The 20,025-nt window shown below is 42.4% G+C and overlaps 1 protein-coding gene across 1 annotated transcript in view; it reads right to left on the reverse strand.

Annotated features, from left to right (window-relative positions):
• The window catches only part of MORC3 (MORC family CW-type zinc finger 3), a 29,211-nt gene extending 9,924 nt beyond the window's left edge, over positions 1 to 19,287 (reverse strand). Inside the window, exons 1-10 of the mRNA XM_084296163.1 lie at positions 19,004 to 19,287; positions 14,649 to 14,721; positions 11,120 to 11,252; positions 9,776 to 9,990; positions 9,353 to 9,500; positions 7,343 to 7,490; positions 6,141 to 6,272; positions 4,902 to 5,021; positions 4,415 to 4,512; positions 7 to 111 (exon numbers count right to left, since the gene is read on the reverse strand). Of these exons, the coding sequence (XP_084152289.1) occupies positions 7 to 111; positions 4,415 to 4,512; positions 4,902 to 5,021; positions 6,141 to 6,272; positions 7,343 to 7,490; positions 9,353 to 9,500; positions 9,776 to 9,990; positions 11,120 to 11,252; positions 14,649 to 14,721; positions 19,004 to 19,042 (1,211 nt within the window). The 5' untranslated portion in view covers positions 19,043 to 19,287. The remainder of the gene's footprint in view (positions 1 to 6; positions 112 to 4,414; positions 4,513 to 4,901; positions 5,022 to 6,140; positions 6,273 to 7,342; positions 7,491 to 9,352; positions 9,501 to 9,775; positions 9,991 to 11,119; positions 11,253 to 14,648; positions 14,722 to 19,003) is intronic.
• Between the last annotated feature and the right edge of the window lie 738 nt (positions 19,288 to 20,025).

Raw genomic sequence — 20,025 nt, forward strand, 5'->3', positions numbered from 1 at the left:
ACTCACTGGATCTCCTCAACTGGCAAAGCTAATGGATATTCTTCATTTTTCTTCGCTTTCATTTCATTCCAGTAATCATTAAGTTTTTCTCCTAGAGCCGCTATTGTGAGTCTAAAACCAAAAGTTTTTTAAAAACACCTTAAATAATAAAATTTTAGAACAGAAATAACATTGTTAAAACTATGCTGAAATAATAAGCACACAAGCTTATGAGTATTTCCATTTGCACACCAGTGAGCTTTTTGCATTTAGCAAACCCTAGAAGTTCAGAATTGTGAGAAGTCATGTTTGTCAGCTAGGAAATCACAAGAAATTTTACTTGGAACACGAAGACAGTTTTAAACTGAAACAGAGAGTCCTTGATTCAGAAGCACTGTACATGTACAGTGCAAACCCTGAAGCCAAATCATCAGCTAAGCTTCAATCCTACAAGAATCATGATACAAAACTGCCTCTGTCAACCTGGCACTGAGGCGGGTATTTGGCTGCGTGTGTCTATAGCTTCATGACCACTATAAACTGACCTACAGCAATACTACAATGAGACTATAACTATAATTCACATTAGTGTAGTATATACTCTACATGCTGCTAAAAGAAGCAGGCCAGTTTTCCCCTATATTCATTTTTAGCTGGATTAGTTTCCTGATCAGGACTTACCATGCAGTGGCACGACTGCCAGAGCTGGCACACAGCAAGGAGTGGTGTGGAAGAGGAACAATGAGCCCCACAGGTGAGGTAAGGGTACGACCGCCTATTATCAGCATGCTGATTTATGTCAGAGTTAAGTGACTGGAAAAACAGACTGTGAGCCAGTCCCTCCCAGCTTATTCCAATACCTACACAACCCCATGCTTTGAAATAACACAAATGTCTCGGCAGTGACCTACTATTGCCAAGAAAACTTCCACCTGGATAACCTCCAAACCCAAGTCATGAATTTTGGTGCCAGAAAAAGGAAGTAGCGCAAGGGCAGAAATGAGCAGCAATACTTGGACTGAATCGTGTCTCTTTTGATGAGGGGAGAGAGACAGGTCAGCTTACACAGATCACAAAATTACAGCATCGGGTTTTCATTTTTGTTCTGGGCTGCTTCTGAAAACCCGTACCAGCAGTCTTTGTAGAAAGACCTATACACAAAGATCTTTAAGTACCTCTATGTCCATATTACAAGTAAAAAAAAATAAAAAAAGCCATCAAAAAACAAGTAAAATATTCAATGCTCACTGTGCCAGCCTGTGGGAACACAGCGTAAAATTTGGTTAACACAAATGACTGTCCTATGGCATATCCTCTGCCAAAGGAACTGTTAGTGCAACCACAAAGGAAACGGTTCAGGGAACAGTTGTACTTAAAAACGAGCACAAGAGCTATGTTATCGTTAGAATGATTCCCTGGTCTGCTTTAACATGTGTTCTCATTAATAGCTCTGCTCGTATAATAGCAGCAGACACAGGGACTGCTTAAAGCTGGCAGTATCACTGCAAGGAAGACTGAGAACAGTGTGCTGTGAGTACTACTTAAAAACACAGGCAGATTAACTGTCGTGGCTGCAACAGTCATCTTCCCAACTATCAGGCTTGCTCCTTCTCCACTAAGAGATGTTGTTTCAACAGCAGGAATGGCCAGGAGCTATAGCAGGGGAAGTCTGAACTGCTACAATTAACAGCTTAATTTATGACAGCACTCTGACGAGGTTTCTGGGTTACATTTCTAAGCAGAGCTGCATACAAATCAGCTAACTGGGAAGAGCTCCATGGACAGTTCAGCTGTCCTCGTCAGGGGAACACCAACAACTGGTTGAAGGACAAAACACACAGCCTGAAAAAGCTAATGACTTCTCCTATCAAAAAGTCTACTCCCACCTATGTCTGCAAGTCAATACCCCCAAATTAAGTCCATGTTAAAACCAAGTGTTAGGATAGGTAGAAGGGAAATCTGCTCCTTTAAGCATGTCTGGTCAAAGGAGCCATAAACAAGCAGAGAGGCAGACCTGACTGACACATGATAAGGGAGGAGGTGATAAGAACAAACCCGGTCAGTCACACTAATTGTTAAGCACATGTGGAGTGTGAGAACGTTTATTTTTTCGGTTGGGAGGATGAGGAAAGGGAAGGAGATAAACACAGAGAACCATAAAACCCAACCGACTAGTATGAACAGAAACAACCCTGGACAGTCACACTAATTGACAGGCTTATCAAGGAACCAGTAAGGATGCAAACCTGAAGGCCTAGGTAGTTGGAGGGAGGTCAGGGGAACTATACCAACTAATGAGGCAATGCGCAGGGGAAGAGGGAGCAAAAATGGGGGAGTTAAACCAAAAAGGGTATAAAAAGAGTTCAGATTATACATAAAACAAGGACTATCAGCATGCTTGGCTAACAGATGTCTGCACCTGATGCCTGAAGTATTTCCTATCCCCTTATTAAGTCTCAGCTATCTCCGTGTTGCATTCTGTCTACATCGTGTATGTGCCCTGCAAGGACTAAATGCCAGATGCTGGTAAGATCCACGCATGAGAGTGGAAATTGGTGTCAGCTACTGGAGTAAGACTTGGGGTGTGGGCACCTCATCCTGCAGGGTTGGCTGCTAGAGTAAGCCAGGGTCCTCGGTGGTTGGATGGGCCACAGTTCCTGGGGTCAAAGGAGAGCCCTTCAGATTCTGGGCAGAAAGTGCCAGTACTGGGGGCACCACTGTGAATGGATTTGGTGCCAGCTACTGGAGTCAGACTGGGTGCGTGGTCACCCCTGGCCTGTAGTCAGCTACTGGAGTGAGTGTTGGGGTCTTCAACGTCCAGTTACTGGGGTGGGAACAGCATTTGTCACAAAAAGCAGCAAACGTGGGACCACTGGGAGTGTGGTGCTCCGTGCCAGATGCTAGAACAGGGCTGCAGGTCACAGCCAAAGTGCCTGGTGCCAGTTGTTGGGGGTGTGTGGAGGGAGGTGTCTGTACCTTCCTCAGGCTTGGTGTGCATGGGGATATGCACGTGTATTCACCAGCAAACTACAAGCTGGATTTCCAGTGAGTAGGAAGCCCCAGCTCCAGGCCAGGGTATCAAGTGAGCAAGGGTCTATGGTGGTATATCTGTGGGCACCTGTGAACATGGTGTGTCTGTGGGACAAGCATGCAAATGTGACAGTACTCAAGGGATCTGTGAATTTGTGTCTGCTTGTGAATATAGTGTCACATGTCTGCCATCACTAGGGACCTTCAATCTCTATGAGTTGAGGAGACAGGAGGGAACTTGGCTGTCTATGTCCATGTTTTTCGTGAGTCCTGTATGCAGGTGCTGTTGAAGGCAGCATCTTGCCTGTAGAAGTGTGTGTAACCAGCCACATCAGCGTTTTGTGTGGCTGCATCTCAGGGATACGTGCTCAGCTTCCCTACCAGTTCAGCCTGCCTATGGGAAAGTGGCAGCCTGTGCAGAGAGCCTGGGTCCCCAGGCTGGGCAGGAGGGAGGCCTGGGACAGGGCTGTTGGAGGAGGTGGTTGCTCCTAATATGCCTTAATATGAAGCAACACAGAAAACAGCCTTGTCATCATGAAAGGAAAGAAATTAGAGTAGAAAAACTCGCAAGGTTTGCGCCTAGAACATTTTCCCTGGACAGCTTTTCTGCTTAGATAATTCACTCCCTCCATCCCTTCCTTCCCTCCATGCCTTCCGTAATGTCAGCACAACTAAGTCACAGCAAAGCAGTGTACACAGGCTAGGAAATTCACCTGGATTAAAAACACTTCTGATTTTTATTTTTTCTTTCAAATCAGACTAGATTCTCAATCAGGTTCACAGAGCAATCAAAAGAAATACCACACTACATACTGACTGATGGGATGGGTGCAGATGTGAGAAGCAGCAGCCCTGAGCTAGAAATAACAACTGGAATGAAGCTACATTCCAGATCACAGCTGCCTTTAGGGTATCTTGTATTTTAAATGCTCTGTCAGGTAGACAAGGACCTCAGGACATTCAAATCCACACTTACGAAAGAAACTGAAAAGAACAGCTCAAAAATGTCCAGAAAACTGCCTGAGAAACTGTTATGAGTAGTTAATAGTATGGGATTCATACCTCACAATTTTAGTCATCTACTACACAAGCAGCCTCAAGCTAGCGATTGTGGGCTCATTTTACAATCAGCAAAGGGCAGAGTTGCATCCAACCACTTTTAAAGGCACGCACTTTAAAATGGCATGTGTCATACATAGCCTTGATTTCACTGACTGCACAATGAATGCAGCATGACCAGCATAGATGTAAACGCCCTACCCCTACTGTTTGGAACAATCATGCAGTTTAATGGTGGAATATAACCATTTACTCTTATTAAAGAGGTTAAGAAACCTTTTATGGTCAAGTATTTCACAGTGAATGACAGTATTCAACAAAAAGCTTATATAAAATACATGTTTACCTGTATTCATTTGTGTAATCAAAATCTTGTTTGTTATGAGTTGGTTTTAGGAAGTTGCACTCGATAATTCCAACTACACCAACACCCATGTTATTTGCCTGAAAGAGATTAAGATCTATCAGGAGAAGAACAAAAAAAAAAAAGACTCACCAAATTCCATGCTAAAACCGTAAGACCTTGTCAAAGGTAATAGTAACTTATATACACAAGTAAAAAACTTTCTGCTTATCACCTGTCTCCAAGAAACCACCATCCTCCACCCCCCCAACCGCAACTCTCTTGACAAAACATCTCCCCTGGATAAAAACAACTGCATACAATTTAATGCAATTTTTAACAGCTGTGCAAAGTAAAGTAAGATGCTATTAAAAAAGCTGCATCAATATACTAGTTTCCAGCTGTACTCTTAAAAAGAAACCAACATTTCAGCACTTCAGTGCGAATGATTTGTAATGATGTTAAAATATTTTTCAGCTTAAATTCCTACCTTTAGCTGACAGCCAACTCTTTCATAAGCTTTGATGAGTCTGTTTTTATGGTACATCATGATTCCATAATGATCTTTGTTTCTGCAGTTAAATCCAAACGTAATTCTTACAGTTTTAGCCTTTTACCAGATATTAAGGAAAAGTCTGGTTAATGTTTTGTAACACAAAACCGTATTTACTTTGAGTGCTCATTCTACACTGGGTCCTTGAATTTCTTTTTATTTTTAAACATACTGAGACAATTCCTTTAGTATGCCATTAAAAAACAAACAAAAACAAAACAAAACAAAAAACAAACAAACAAACAAACAAAAAAACACCACCAAGGAACTTAAAGATCATCTAACTCCACTTCCCCTGCCATAGGCAGGGATGTCACCCACCAGATTAGGTTGCCTAAGGCCCCATCCAGCCTGGTCTTGTACACCTCCAGGGATGGGGCATCCACAGCTTCTCTGGGCAGCCTGTGCCAGGGCCCCACCACCCTCACAGTAAAGAATTTCCTCCTAACATCTAGTCTAAATGTCCTCTTTTAGTTTAGGACCACTCCCCCTTGTTCTATCATTATCTACCCAAGCAAAGAGTCCTTTTCAACCTTTTTTATAAGACCCCTTTAAGTACTGAAAGGCCACAATGAGGCGTACCCAGAGCCTTCTCTTCTCCAGGTTGAATATCCCCATCTCTCTCAGCCTTTCTTCACAGGAGGGGTGCTCCAGCCCTCTGAGCATCTTTGTAGCCCTCCTCTAGACTCACTCTAACAGCCCCACATCCTGCTTGTGCTGGGGGCCCCAGACCTGGATGCAGCACTCCAGGTGGGATCTCATGAGGGCAGAGCAGAGGGGCAAAATCCCCTCCCTCAACCTGCTGGCCACTCCTTTGTTGATGCAGCCCCAGATGCAGTTGGCCTTCTGGGCTGCAAGCACACACTGCTGGCTCATGTTGAGCTTTTCAGCCACCAGAACCCCCAAGTCCTTCTCTGCAGGGCTGCTCTCAATGAGTTCTTCTCCCAGTCTGTACTCATGCCTGAGACTGCCCTGACCCAGGTGCAGCACCTTGCACTCGGACTTGTTGAACCTCATTAGGTTCATATGGGTGCAATTCTCCAGCCTGTCCAGTCCCTTTGGGTGGCAGCCCTTCCATCCCTTCCTTCTTTGGTATCAACCGAACCACTCAGCTTGGTGTCATCTGCAAACTTGCTGAGGGTGTACTCGATGTCACTGCGAATTATCAAAGGATACATTCAAAAATTTTGGCCTATATATATCACGTTCAATGAAAGCAAGGCTTTTGGAAACCAGCTGTGTTTTTACTTTTTGTCCTCGCAGAATGATCTGCATTCTTGGCTTCAGATACAAAATACTGCAGTAAGCCTGAAAAACACACAGTAATTCCTGTTACTCAAAAAGACAACAAGACCTTCCCTATCCCCACCAAAAAACCCACACCAATAAAAAAACATCAAGATATGAGTATTTTACAATACACACTATGCTGGAAAGACTATCCCAGGTTTTCATTAAAATGTTATGAACTCATTTCTGTCAAGTCCCCCCACATGCACACACTTGAATCCACAAAACCCAGGAAATGCAAGTGTGCCTAGGGTGTGCAAAATCACATGAACTGCAATTGAAGGAGAACTTTTATGAACATGACAAGTTAATCAGGTGTCTGAAGAAGCACTTTTATCATTAAGAGCTCTCAATCATGCTCAAATGCAAAAGCCTGTATTCTTATTCCCTACTGAGATCTTTAAGATTCTATTACAAGCTTAAAAAGAAAAAAAAAAAAGGCAATTGTTAACTTTGTTCCAAATGACTGCCTTATCAAACTACAGCTTTCTCATAGGCGTGTCAATCCATGAATTTTAGTCTGCCTTTCATTCATCATATTTACACCTTCAGTATTTGAAGTGGATTTATGACTTCAATGAGTCTTTGAATAATTGAACGTTGCATTTCAACTGGAACAGTACTACTGAATATTATTCAAAAGAAGTGCCCAGAACACCTAGTAATTCCAGGTGCACTTTCTTACAAAAAAAGAAATCACCTTCAAAGGCTATGGGATCAACAGCGTAAACAGTGGCTGTAATAATTAGCCTGCAGACATGGTCTTCTACTGGAACTGCTTCCCAGTTCCTTGATCTCTTTTGAAACGCAGAATGGACACTTCACCAGCTGAAAACTAGCAAAAGTTTGCTTGTGAAGAGTCATCAAAACCAGTAATTTTCTTCTGAAAAAACAGCAAGTGTTTATACAAGTCCACAAACATGTTTCATGTTTTTCAAATAGTGTCGACATGTTGCCTTAACATTTATAGACATTTGTCTTTCTTTTTGTTTCCAATCACCACCTCTGAAGTATGGTATATGATGTTAAAACAGAAGCGCATATCTTTCACTTTCCACAAAACAAATAAATGAAAAAAGCATACATACTCGTAGTGAGTAGTCACTTTCTGGAACAATCTGGTCTAGCCTCTCTTGTTTTTTATATCCTCTTTTCCCTGTTTCATCTAAGTCTTCTGGAATTCTGATGTCATATTTATCCTTGTCGAAGTCAAACTCCGTTTTTTCATTTTTATCTCTAAGAAATAAGATAAAAATATACTAATTATGAAAAGGAAAAAAAAAAGATATTGAAGTGAACCCAGAATATATCACAAAGATGAAAGAAACAGAATTCCTTTAGTGTTTTTCTTCACAGACCCGTTAAAATTCACAAATTCACCAGCTCCTTTTTGAAACCCCAGGAATATGAGAGCAGAGACAACAAATGAAACTTTCCTAAGTTCTAATTGTATTCTAAACAGTTCCAATTGTATTCTAAACAGGTTGCGCTTCATTAATAAAAGTAGCCAGTATAAACTGTAAATAATGGATGAGCCAAGATGCATGCATTCTTTCTAAATGAAAGAGTTCTTAACACTGAAAATTGCCTTCCTAAGGTTTTTATTGCTGCAGAAGTGACACACTACAACTTTCTAACTCAGTAATACTTCATTGTGATTTCTTATTGCAGAGCTCAACAGATGGTTTCTTTTATTTAGTTGCAACTGACAGAAGTTTTGCATAACTCTGATATATTGTAGTTTGAAAAATACTCCAGCAATAAAGTATTAATATTGAAACAGCTCTGTTGGGTTTTTGAAAGTAGATTTAGTTGCAGCATATTACAAACAACAAGAAAAAAAGTCCTCAAGTGTTTTCTTCCACAACTTCCAATGAAGACTCAAATTCAGAGCATGAAAGTTACCCTGCATAGTTAGCTGACTTTCTTTCTTGAACAAAATAAAATACAAAAAGTGATGCACATTCCTAAAAGTCCTCATTCTTAAAAATAAATGGAAGTTTATCTGGATAACACAACTTAGTTTTTGAACTGTAAAAGAGAGAAAATTTTTCTTATGAAGTACATGGCAAGGAGAAACGATCGAAATTAGTAATACCTGACTGTTACCTTCAGCTTTCTTGCATTAAAATGTACTATGCTAAAAGTACTTTAAGGTCCCTAAAACACAGAAGTAGTTAACGAAATAAGAAAAAAAAGCCTTTCATCTGCTATAATGTACTGTCCTATAACATTTTATCTGTAGTTATCCCACTCTGGGTTTCCTCCCTACACTTTTTTTTTTTTTTTTATGACGGTGGAGAATAAACTGAAAAACAAGCTGTTTTCCTGCCAAATCTACTGAACCATGAAACAGCTCAAAATTGCTTCTGATGGATACCTCGTTATTTTAGGTATTTAAAACTCCAGTAAGCTGAACACTTAAGAACACAGTACAAGGAAGTACACTCCCAACCAATTATCTCTATCACTGTTAAAGGAGTGATAAAGCTTTTCCAGACAGACCATCAAACAGGTTCCCTGCTAGTACGACAGCAGCAACCATGCTAGAAAGAGAGGAATGGGAAAGATGGGAAATGATGGCATCCAGCTGCCACTGCTACAACAGATTTAAAAAAAAAAAAAAAGGAAAAAAAGCAGTAAGCCCAAGCTAGAAAAGGTTGGAAATCCATACTGCTGCAAACAATCCCACATACTTAAGTAGATGAAAATAAATAACTACTTACTTGGAATTCTGTTTACATTACAACAAACAGTAAATAAGTTTAGGAAGGTCTAAATCTTGCCACATTAGTTTGAGATACTACATTTATAATTCATCTATTTCAGATTTTCTTCTGGCAAAATTAACGGTATTTTATCAAAGGGAAATATGAAGTACTTTACATTCTCCTTCCTCCTTTGCTATTTGAGATTAGCAACAGTTCTCATGCAACACTACCACCCTCCAGATACATGAGTTTGAGTCTGGTTTCCCCAACTGCAGCTAACTCTCCAGTCTTTTGGAGTTACTCTACAAAAAAACAACCCTTGTATATTTGCATACACTGAATAAATAACAAATGAAATGTGAGATAAGAGACTGGACTTCATCTTACCTTCTAAGATTCCAAATTATAATTCTTGTTCCCTTCTTCCCCATGATAGCATCTAGCTCTGCCAGTAATTTCTCCTCAGTAGGAAATAAAGAATGCGATAAGATGGCCTTCAGGCTGTTTTTGGATTCTGTTGGATCACTTATCTGTCGTAAGCATTACGTTAATGAAAATAACTTTGAATTAAAAAGAAAAAAAAACTTTCAAAAGATGAGCAAACTTCGGCAACAGAATCCTCTACTTTTCAAGGGCTCTCATTCCACATCTCAGATCTACAACTGTAAAGATTTTAACACATTAGTCTAAATAAATTGTAAGGTGGGTAGAAGGTTCTCTGTAAAGGTAAGGAGATTTCCTTCAATGATGTCATCACCCAAGTTTTGCACATATACACCACTTTTTGCTCATAAGTTATTGAAAGGATATGTTGGTTGTTGAATGTCACTATAGGAACCATGACATGCTCTGCTTTTGTGACCTCAAGGAAAGTCTGAGATAACAGGCCAACACTCATGGTTTCCCCATTCTTGGTGAAGACTATCGCATCTTTTCCCAGGCGCATGGACCCCGATTTAAACCCATTTCCATACAGTCCCACTGGAACACGGCCATTCATAACAGATTTCTCACTGAAGCCAAAGCTGAAATGTAAAAACACATTGAAAGAGTGTAAAAAGCTCCACAGCACTTGAAAACCCAAAAGATGCATTCAAAATGCATTAACTTAGACTTAAACACATTGAGTTCATCTCTTGTTTTAGAGATCAGGTACTGCCATGCAGTTAAACAATGAACAGCTAACGTAAATCTGGAGAAATACAACCTATATAAAGTTGCTAAAATCACAGTGCAAGAATTCAGAGGTAGATTCACCTTTCAAGTATCGATAAGAAATATCATATGCCTGGAATTATCTGCTTTCACACAGGTTTCTAATAGTTACCCCATGGCTTCACAATAAGTTGTGAGAAAAGCCCCTTTGGGTTGTGCGTTTTTTTCTTCCTTCACTAGCTTAAAAATTGATCTACAAATTTTCCATTGGTAACTTCTCATTGCATTTAAAGTAGAATGCAGTAAAATGCGTAACTGTGTTTGGAGCATGGGATTTCACAAGTAAGTTATTAATTATGATACCTTATAGAAAAAGGAAGTAATTTGAAGTCAAACTTCCTTAAATTTAAACCTAGAGATTTACTGGAGGCAGAAGAATATATTTTATACTAAAGAAGCTTGAACAGCAACCTCTTTACTAACTGTAGAAACAGGAACTGCAAAAAGAACAGTTCAACTCTTTAGAATATTAAAAGGTAAAATGACAATCCACACCAATTTAACTCCCACTCCCTTAACTTTTCCAGAACACCTTCTATTTTCTATACTCCAAAGGGTTTGAATTGAATATTCCTTTGTCTCTTGTTCACTAATTTAGTCTAAAGCAAGCTTGAAGGGGGAAATGATTCTCCTTAGCTCCACTGAAGGGCACTACAGAGTTTACCTGGCACAACACCTGCACAGAAAATTAAGTGGGAATGTTTATATAAAGGATAAAAGGAAATTAGGAGATAAAATACATCTCCAAAGCTGCATGAAAGCTATGCTAGCACCTGTCTCTTCTAGAACCTCATTTGGATAATCACTCACCTTCAGAAGTGCTTAATTTAAAAACGAGCTTAGTAGATTACATGTCATAGGAAGGAATGAACTGAGCAATAACACAACTAGAAATTGGAATCTTTACAAGAAAAGAAATTGCAAAAGAGGGTTATCTACCTTAGCATTTTGTGCAGCTTCTCTGTGTTCATACCATTTCCATTATCAGTGAATGTCAAGCATATATTGTCATTTATCACTGTTTTGTCTATCCATATCTGCTTAGCGCTCACATCTGGATCATAAGCATTATCTGAAGATGGCAAAAAAAAAAAAAAAAAGCAAATAAGAACAGAATACTAAAAAAAAAAAAACAACACAAGAATTTAACACTTTAAAATATGTTTACAGTTAAAGTGCTTAATTCCAGTGAAGATGTCAGGTAGCAACTCTTCCGAAGTTATTTAAATGCTTATGTGGCATGCAACAGTGTTGCATTTGGTAGGTATTCCCCCACAAAAAATCCACCAAATGCTTGTCTTGCAACACTGCCAAACAGTTACAACGAATTGCTGTCCCTAACTTTATTATTATGCTGTGCTCACAAAAACTTTTATTTGGTGAATATGGCATCATGGGCTCTCAGTTCTGCATTTGTGCAGATCCTAACAGAGCTCTAAGATTGCAGCAACTTTTCAGTTCTGCGGTTAGGTACGTAATAGTTGCAGAAGTCACGTGCTGGCACAGAGATGTATTTCTCAGAAAAGTCACTGAATAGTAGCCAAGTTTTACACAGAAGCAAATATATATTTTTTTAATTATTATTATTAGAAGCTTTTAAATAAGTAAATGCGCTAAAAATAAAGTCTCCTAAAGTATTAACCTCTTTATAGTTGACAACATTAGATCAAAACATTACAATGAAACAGCTGCATCAAAAGTTTGCAAACCATGCCTGAAAACAAGACAAAGTTCTCCACCTATTCCAGACAACAGTACTATACAGTTAAAAACTTAGTCTGAGACAAGTGGTTGAAACAGAATGAAATGAGTGGTTGAAATTGAAAACAAAACCCAGACAAGTTTCTAGTTTTGTTTCCTGTTTCCCAAGCAGCTGTTGCAACATTCACTTTTCTCCAATCCACCCAAACATCTCCTCTGACTGACTTCTAGGAGGACAGGTTACTGCGTGAAATGCAGACAACAGCTCATCACTAATATACCTGGCAGCAAAAATATCTTACCTGCAGTAGGCTTTTTAATTGGGAAATCAGCTTTGAAGTCCTATCACAACTTCAAATAATCAACTTCGAGACATTAAAAAAAGCAAACAAAAACCTGAAGCCAACACCTTCCCCCCCCATCTCAGATAGTTCTGTGAAAGCTAAAATTTTGACTCCACAGGTGCAGGAAATTAGGTGAAAAAAATTACTGCTGCTCTACTACCACATAGATTCTTTATCAGCAGAGTTGACAGTCACAAATATATATCCTGCTACCACAGGTTTTTCAGATCTAAGAAGGTGTGACTTTCAGACTTTCACAGAAGAGAAGTATAAAATGCTATACCCCATCCTTCCTACTCACTGGATTTGAAGGAGCCTGCAGCATTTCTACTGCAAGTGCAACTGAAATCATGGTTCCATGGGTATTTCTTGTTTGCAAAGCTGGTTTAAATTTCATCTGCACTAGAAATACTTCCTAGCTTCTCTTCCCACCATCTCTGTGGTGCTCATGAAATTTGGAGGCTGGGGGAGCTGTGATGTGACGGCACAGTAGGAAGCAGTGTCCCTGCCTCCCTGTCTGTTCTGCAGGTTCAACAGAGGGGCAAAACCCAACAGCTCAAGCCAACCCTACAACCTATAAAAGGAATTACAGCTTAATCTCAGGCCTCTGTAAAGTTATTTATTACTATTACTACTGCTTGATATTTGGCTTATAGTATAGCCTCACATAGCATGAGGAAGACAGATTACAAAATCAACTAACCAGAAGCCTTTATACCCAGCATGTTGCTACTAGGCTTCTGAACCTTTTTTTACAGCAAAACATATGACAAGAGAGGCAAAGGAAGGAAGAAGGCAGCTCACAAGCCTTGCACAGCACAGATGTGTTAATTCCAGCCAGGTGTGGCATAAGACAGATGAAATGACTTAACATGTCAGTCATGACTTCCCACCAAAACAGCTAGTCCTGAGCACAGTCATGTGGTTCTTGTTTCCTTGTGACAACTCTCTCCTTATCTAGCAGAAAATTTCTTTTTTTTTGCTAGGTTACATTTCTTCTGGCTTAAGAACTGACAGAACTAGAGCATAGGAAGCTAAAGAATGTGACCAGAAGAGGTGCTCCTTTTGGCAAAAGCAAACTGCTTGATAAGCTGAGCAAATCTTTCCATACCACGCCTTTATTTCGAGGAACCAGTTAGAGAAAGTAAGCTAATCATTCCCCAACTCAGGAAACATGCAACTCTGAGAATATCCAGTTAGTGGCTATTCAAAATAAAAAGCAAGACAATAAATAGGAGCTAATAAAATAAACACACTCAAACCCCAACAAACAGCAGATGATAGAGACAATTACAAACACCATGATTCTTAGGACATCAGTGGACCAACCATTCAAAGGAACCACTCAAGTGTAACCCTGAAGATGTTCAACCAGAAAATTTGTAATCCAAAAGAATAAAATAAGGATGTTTGAGGAATACTGTGTCCATGTGCAGAAATTACTGGTGGATATTTTGAGGAAATACTGAAGTGAAGGTAAGGGAAAGGTCCAAATGGATGGAAAAAACACACAGGGTAATGGAAGCGATGGAAGAGTGGGAATAACACAGGCTGACTGTGTTCAGTACACTTCTGTGGTTGGAACCTTTGCCACATTGTTGTACGTTCTCACTAAACTTTATTTCTATTTCCTACATGAGTGTGCTCTCTAATCTGAATGTGTGCCTGTACGCATCTGTTCTGCTAGCCAACCTGAAGATGGACAAGTCAACAAGCTGGAAGAAACCAGAAACTGCAGAGATCCAAGGTCTAAGCCAGAGACTGGTAAAAAGCCAGTCTGGTAAAAAGTCTGGACACAGTAACTGGAAGGACTCCAGGTCTTAGCAAAATACCCAGACACGTGGGTAAATATGAGAGTTAAGTGACCAAGAATAATGCGCATGTGCCACTAACAACATTTAAATGTGGTTAACCATCAAACAGGAACAGAACGAGGACATTTGGTCTGTTCACATTTTGTGTTTATGTGGGTTCTTGCAAAGCCATCGTCCTTCAGTCTGTGCTAAACTGCCTGTCGCCAGCTGTGTCTGTACAGTACATAAGTGTGCAGGCACATCCTTGGAATTTGTGCTCAGTCATACTGCTGGCTGAGACTGGGAACAGCGAAGAGCAATAGGCCTGCATTTGGTGGACTAGAAGAGAAAGGATTCTCTTGGCCCCACTGTCCTCTGCATTTGGCAAGCTTCAATAAACTCAGTAAGAAGAAAATACCAAGTCCTAGAAGGCCCCCGCAACAGATGTCAGATAGTACACATGCTGTCGAGAAAGAATGAAGTCAATCTGTCTGACTGTACCCAAACAAGATTTCAGTAAGATTCTGAATGATAACAACAGGGTTTCCTTACCTGAAGGGAAGAAAAAAAAGTTTTACAACAGGAAGAGGTACTACAATCAAGTACTCGGGCAACTACTGATCCACATACCTATAAGTTCCGCAACTGCACTGAAAGGCCAGGTGTGACTGGTGGAGTTGGTATGCAAGAACTTTGGACAAAGCTGAAATAAAACAGAAACAATGGCATTAGTTTGTGTACTTCAAACAAGAAGTTACAAAAAATATCAAAGCCTTAGTCCAAAACTAGCAAGAGAAACACAAGCACTCAAATATTAAAAATGTAAACCTTAAACCACAAGTATGGATCTGGGAAAGGGAACAGCACCCCACACCCTCAGTGACTTGCTATGTCATTGCTCCTTTTGCCTTTGTTGATCAAAATCACCTGTTAATGGGACCCATCAGGCACTCTCACCTAGCAGTTTATACTGTTGGCAATTCAAGCTCAGACATTTTAGATGCTTATGATCAGATGCTACCACAGGAATGCAGCCACTACTTGGATTAGATGACAACATGCAAAATAAATACACTTGTTTATGGGACACATCTTGCAGATGTCAGTGACAAAGTATTCTCAAGTAATTCACGAGAGCCTGCGTTTGCACGCATTCACCTAGATCAAAAGAACATGAAAACCAGAAGTAGATGTCCATACAACTTCAGGATTTGTCAATGCAATGTTTGGGGAAAGTATAACTGCTGAAAGTGACAGCTGTACTTGCATTACCACTTAGAATATCTGTAATTATACTTTTACAAGGCCTTTAGCACAAACCCAGTGCATACACATGGATATGTTTAAGCCTTACTGGCACAGTTATGTTCATAAAAAGCAGTACCTATGAATACACAGCACTGGAAAAAGACCTTGTACGGTGCAGCTGCATCAGAAAACACAATCCATATTTTAAAATATTTTCTGATTTTATATATAAAGTATACCCATATCCTCACTTAATACATTTTACAGAACTACTACACCGACAATCACTTTTGTATAATTAGTAAGGTCAAAATAAAAGCAAGCAACCACTTCAAGTCTCCAAGTCCACTTATCAGAGAAAAGAATAATGCTAAGAGCAAGTTCCAGAGCAGTGAGCCAAGTGCCACGGTGGGAGCACAGCAGCAGCCCTGGTTTGGATCAACATAAATTGCCAAGAAACCTCACCTTGATTCAAAGGTCACAAAGAGCGCAGAGCATGCTTTCAGACTGCAGCTTAACCCCTGTATTTCTGCACCGAGCTAGGCTGCACATATGAGTGGGCTCTACATTCTTCAGTGTCATCTGTGTTTTAAAATCCCACTTCTATAAACTCCAGTAAACTGAACCAGCCCCAGTCACTGCGCTCCTTTCAAGTTCACACCAGATGCTTACAAACAATTCAGAATCTATCGAGATGACATCGAGCCAAGTACTGGGAGCCTCATGTGTACCATGGCACATGCTCCAGCAGACCTTTCAGTTTCGTTCTGTACCACATCATGGGTCAGCAGATCTAAGGATCTGTTCTCTTCACTTCAACCTTTCACAGTGCTGGCAGCATTTGTTCCTTTCCTTTCTAAAATGATGATGATGATAACCAAAATACACCAGGGACAACTGGATTCCACCCACTCCCCCTCAAACCCCAAATTCCTCCTTGTCAAAACATGATACTAACACAAAACAAACAAAAAAAAATCAAACAAAACCACCCCCACACAGGTACACATTCAAATATTTAGCATCTGCTCAGCTCACTGCTGAAGTATTGCTTTGCTGCTAGCCAGCGAGAGACTCCTGTCATGCAGAAGGCAGACCGGGACCCCGCAGTAACCGCTGGTACTGTAACCTCAGCAATATGGACTTGGAAAAAAGCCCTGACTGTAGTTTAAAAAGGTGTGAATTCAAAGTTGTGGCCCTCCCCTGGTCAAGTACTGCTGATGAAAGAAGGCGCATCGGCACCACTAAAACTGACCCTTACAGCCAAATGTCCTTTTTTCCACAGAGCAAAGTGGATGTGTGCCCAGCAAAAAATTCTCTTCAGGCAGTGAGTGCCTGAGTAATAGAGAGCTTCTCCATCCTTCACTTCACTGCTGCGTACCGGCGGCTGACGTTGAGAAGAATAGCATCATAAGGAAACCCCATCTCTTATAAACAAACACATGCTGATCTCCTGGGACACTGCTTCATTTGATAAGGCTTTGAAAAAGGCTGAGACGTGATACACGATGGTGGGAATGTGAACAGTTACGGGAAACTAGAATACACGGATGTGGCCATGGGAACCATCAGAAACCGGCTCTTGGCTCTAAAGCTCCGCCAGCAAAAGGCGCGCGTCCCCCAGGGTAGTTAGTGGGAACATCTGCCTCCCAGCAGACAGCACCGCTTGCTAATGCAGGGCTGCAAAACACCGACACACGATGAAAACAGCTTTAAAAAAAATGGAGACAAGCACCGTAAGGCCATTAGCTCCCTAGCTTGCCTCAGAGCACATCCAGCTGGCTGCCAGCACAACCAAGGGAGAGCTCAGCGGGAATTACTGGAGCCCGTTCTGTCCCCAACACTTCATTTCATCAAATCGCTACTTTAATTAGCTTTGTGAATAATCGCATTTCCAACGAATACAGTCAGAAAGTTACTCCCCAGGTGAACGCTCACTTTGGGCTATTTTAGTATGACTGCAGCTGAGGTGATCCAGCTGCGCTGAGTGCTGGGCCCAACAGATTTTGTTAGCAAGTGGGTTTTGGTTGGCTGCTTCATTTTTTATCCTGAAAGCAAGTGCAACAAAATCCCTCCAGAACATAGAGCTAAACCTCCACCTTCTTCAAACTGCACGTACAGTTCATGTTATAAAAAGACTCAGCTGCACTAAGGAGTCCCCTGCAGTTACGATGAGCAAATATTAAAGAACAAGGCAGCTTACCTTTGAAAATGACAGGCAGCTTTGGGAATTTTGGTGCTCCAAGAAAAATGCAACTATCCCATCTCTTAAAGAGTGTAAGTCATGCACAAATAATGTAACTACTGAACTGACTTGTATTTTAGAAGAACTTTGCAACTTTGGGGGGAACAGCCCCACTACCATCCTCTTCCTCCCACTGTTCTTCCATCTAGTTGCTTCCTTCTTTCCTGCTACATGCCTTCCTCCTCCCTGCCAGTTATGCTAGCACGGTTGCATGATAACATAGCGAACCACATCATGGCACTGCTCCAAATTAAAACTAATTTTTTAAATCTTATTTTTAATCTGGATCACTTCCTGATCTGTCTCATCGCGCAACTGAGAAAAAAAAACACGTTACCAGAGCAACAGCAAGAGATAAATGCCAGGGTGGGAATGCGCACCCAGGCCTGCCCGCACTACCTGTGCGGTTCATGCACGCTTCTGAAACCAATGAAAATGTTTTGGTGAAACCCAACGTATTTCTAAAGCACAGCTGCTGACAGAAGAGGTGGTGACTGTCAGTTTTGTGTCATTTTTTGCTGGGAAACAGTGCCCAACTGTATAAAAGGCTCTGTTAGGAACAAGCAAACCAGGAACGGTATCAGCTGCTTCATTTCTTTACTGAAAACTTAAGGAGAAATCACAGCTTTGACTGAAGACACACTGAATGTACGTTTAAAGTAATGACTACTGATAAAAAAATAAGCAGAACCCTAAATATAACTCTGAAAGTTAATTATTGCACCAATTCTAGGGGAGATTCTGCAGAAGTCTGCCAAAGTGAGATCAGTTTTAAACTGCAGCCTGGCCTGTATCACGTAGTTTTTGCAAGTACAGCTATTAACGCTGGTGCATTTTTCTCCTCCTTTAAGAAAGCTACCGAAACCACGGGACACCTCACGTTTCTCTTTTCCCAAAGCAGGAGAAGCCGAAGAGCTGGGCGAGCCCTTCCCTGCCCGAAGGCACCAGGCAGGCGGTGCAGTCCAAAACCCTGGCGACAACTCGAGGGCCAAACCGAAAGCGCGGCTGCAGGCAGGTGACATTTGCGGACAACCTCTGCCCAGCGCGGGGCAGCCACCGCCGGCTGCTGGCCCTGAGGAGACCACCGGCTCACACCCCCCCCCCCCCCCCAGCGCACGACCCCAGCCCAGATTCGCGGCCACGGCCCCGAACTACCGCGGACCGGCGATGTTTACAATCCCCAGGGCAGCTCACAACACTCACAACACCCACCCCGAAAGCCACAAGCGCCCCGTTTCGCCCCGAGGCGCTGAGGAGCCTCGCCCCGGCCCCCCCTCCCCACAGGGCCCCGGCCCCCGCCGCCATCTCCTGGCCCCGGCCCGGTGGGGAGGGGGGGGGGGGGGGGGCGCTTCTCTCGGCCTCCCCTCTCCCGTTCCCTCCCTCCCCTCCTCCGCCGCCCTCCCTCAGTGCTCCCCGGTTCCCCTCAGCCCCCCCCGCGCCGTGCAGAGCCGCTCGGAGGCGATCCGGAGCCCCCCGCCCGGGCGCCGCTCACCGCGCTGAGGCGGATGCCGCCCTGCGTCTTCGCCGCCATCTTGGGGGCCGCAGCCAGCGCCGGGCCGGGAGCGCGGGGGGGGGGGGGGGGAGAGGCGGCGGGGAGCGCCCAGCTCGCGCACTTCCGGCGGCTCCGAGCCCAGCCGCTCCCGGGCAGGGGCGCCCGTTGGGCCCCGCCCCGCGCCCCGCCTGAGGCACGGGGCAGGGCGGGGGCTCCTTCGCTTTTTTTTTTTTTTTTTTTTTTTTTTTTTTTTTTTTTTTTTTTTTTTTTTTTTCCGTTTTTACTTGTTTTTCCTCCCTGTTTTGGGGCAGAGCTGCCCCAAACGTTTCGTGCCCTCGTTTCCCGACCAGCCCCAGCCGCCCCTGCCTGTGTGAAATGCCCGTTTCTGACACTGCCGCCCTTTTTCCTCCGAGTAAAAACAGCTAACTTCGTGAAGCTTTTCTGGCCCTAATAGTTAAAAAAACACACGCCCACATGACCTAAAGACCCCACCGAGTCAGCAAAATGTTACTAATAAAGGTGTGATTTATAGTAAAAGAAAGATGCTGCCTGAAGCTTCCATATCTATCAGATCCCCCTAAGTCTGGTAACCCAGGTGTTGCCTCTCCTTGGGGTGTTTTGCTGTGCTCCTTATCTACAGCCTAGGAAGGAACAAGTCCTAGAAAACCCCAAAGGTAAAGGCTGCAAGTGCAGAATTCATAGCAGCAGAGGCTGCTGCGCTGCTGCTCCACACTCTCTCCTGCAGCTGTAGCATCGCATCGCATCTGTTCTGACCCGATCAGAAGTGTAATTCTGGTTAGCTGGTGAGCACACCCTCTAAAGGCATAATTGGGATGGAGTAATAGAGTTGTGACCTGCAACTGTTTGCTTTTGCCCAGCAGAACAAGCTCAGCTGCAAGCCCCAGCATGCACGATAAGGACCAAAAGTTTGATCAGATGGCTTTGATTGCCCTTGCTCGCCGCAGCTGGTCTGTCAGATACACTTGCATAACAAAGATTGCACAGCTCCCTTCCCCCTTTTC

This window comes from Netta rufina (assembly GCF_964035555.1).
Source record: "Netta rufina genome assembly, chromosome: 1".
In the NCBI taxonomy this organism is placed as follows: domain Eukaryota; kingdom Metazoa; phylum Chordata; class Aves; order Anseriformes; family Anatidae; genus Netta; species Netta rufina.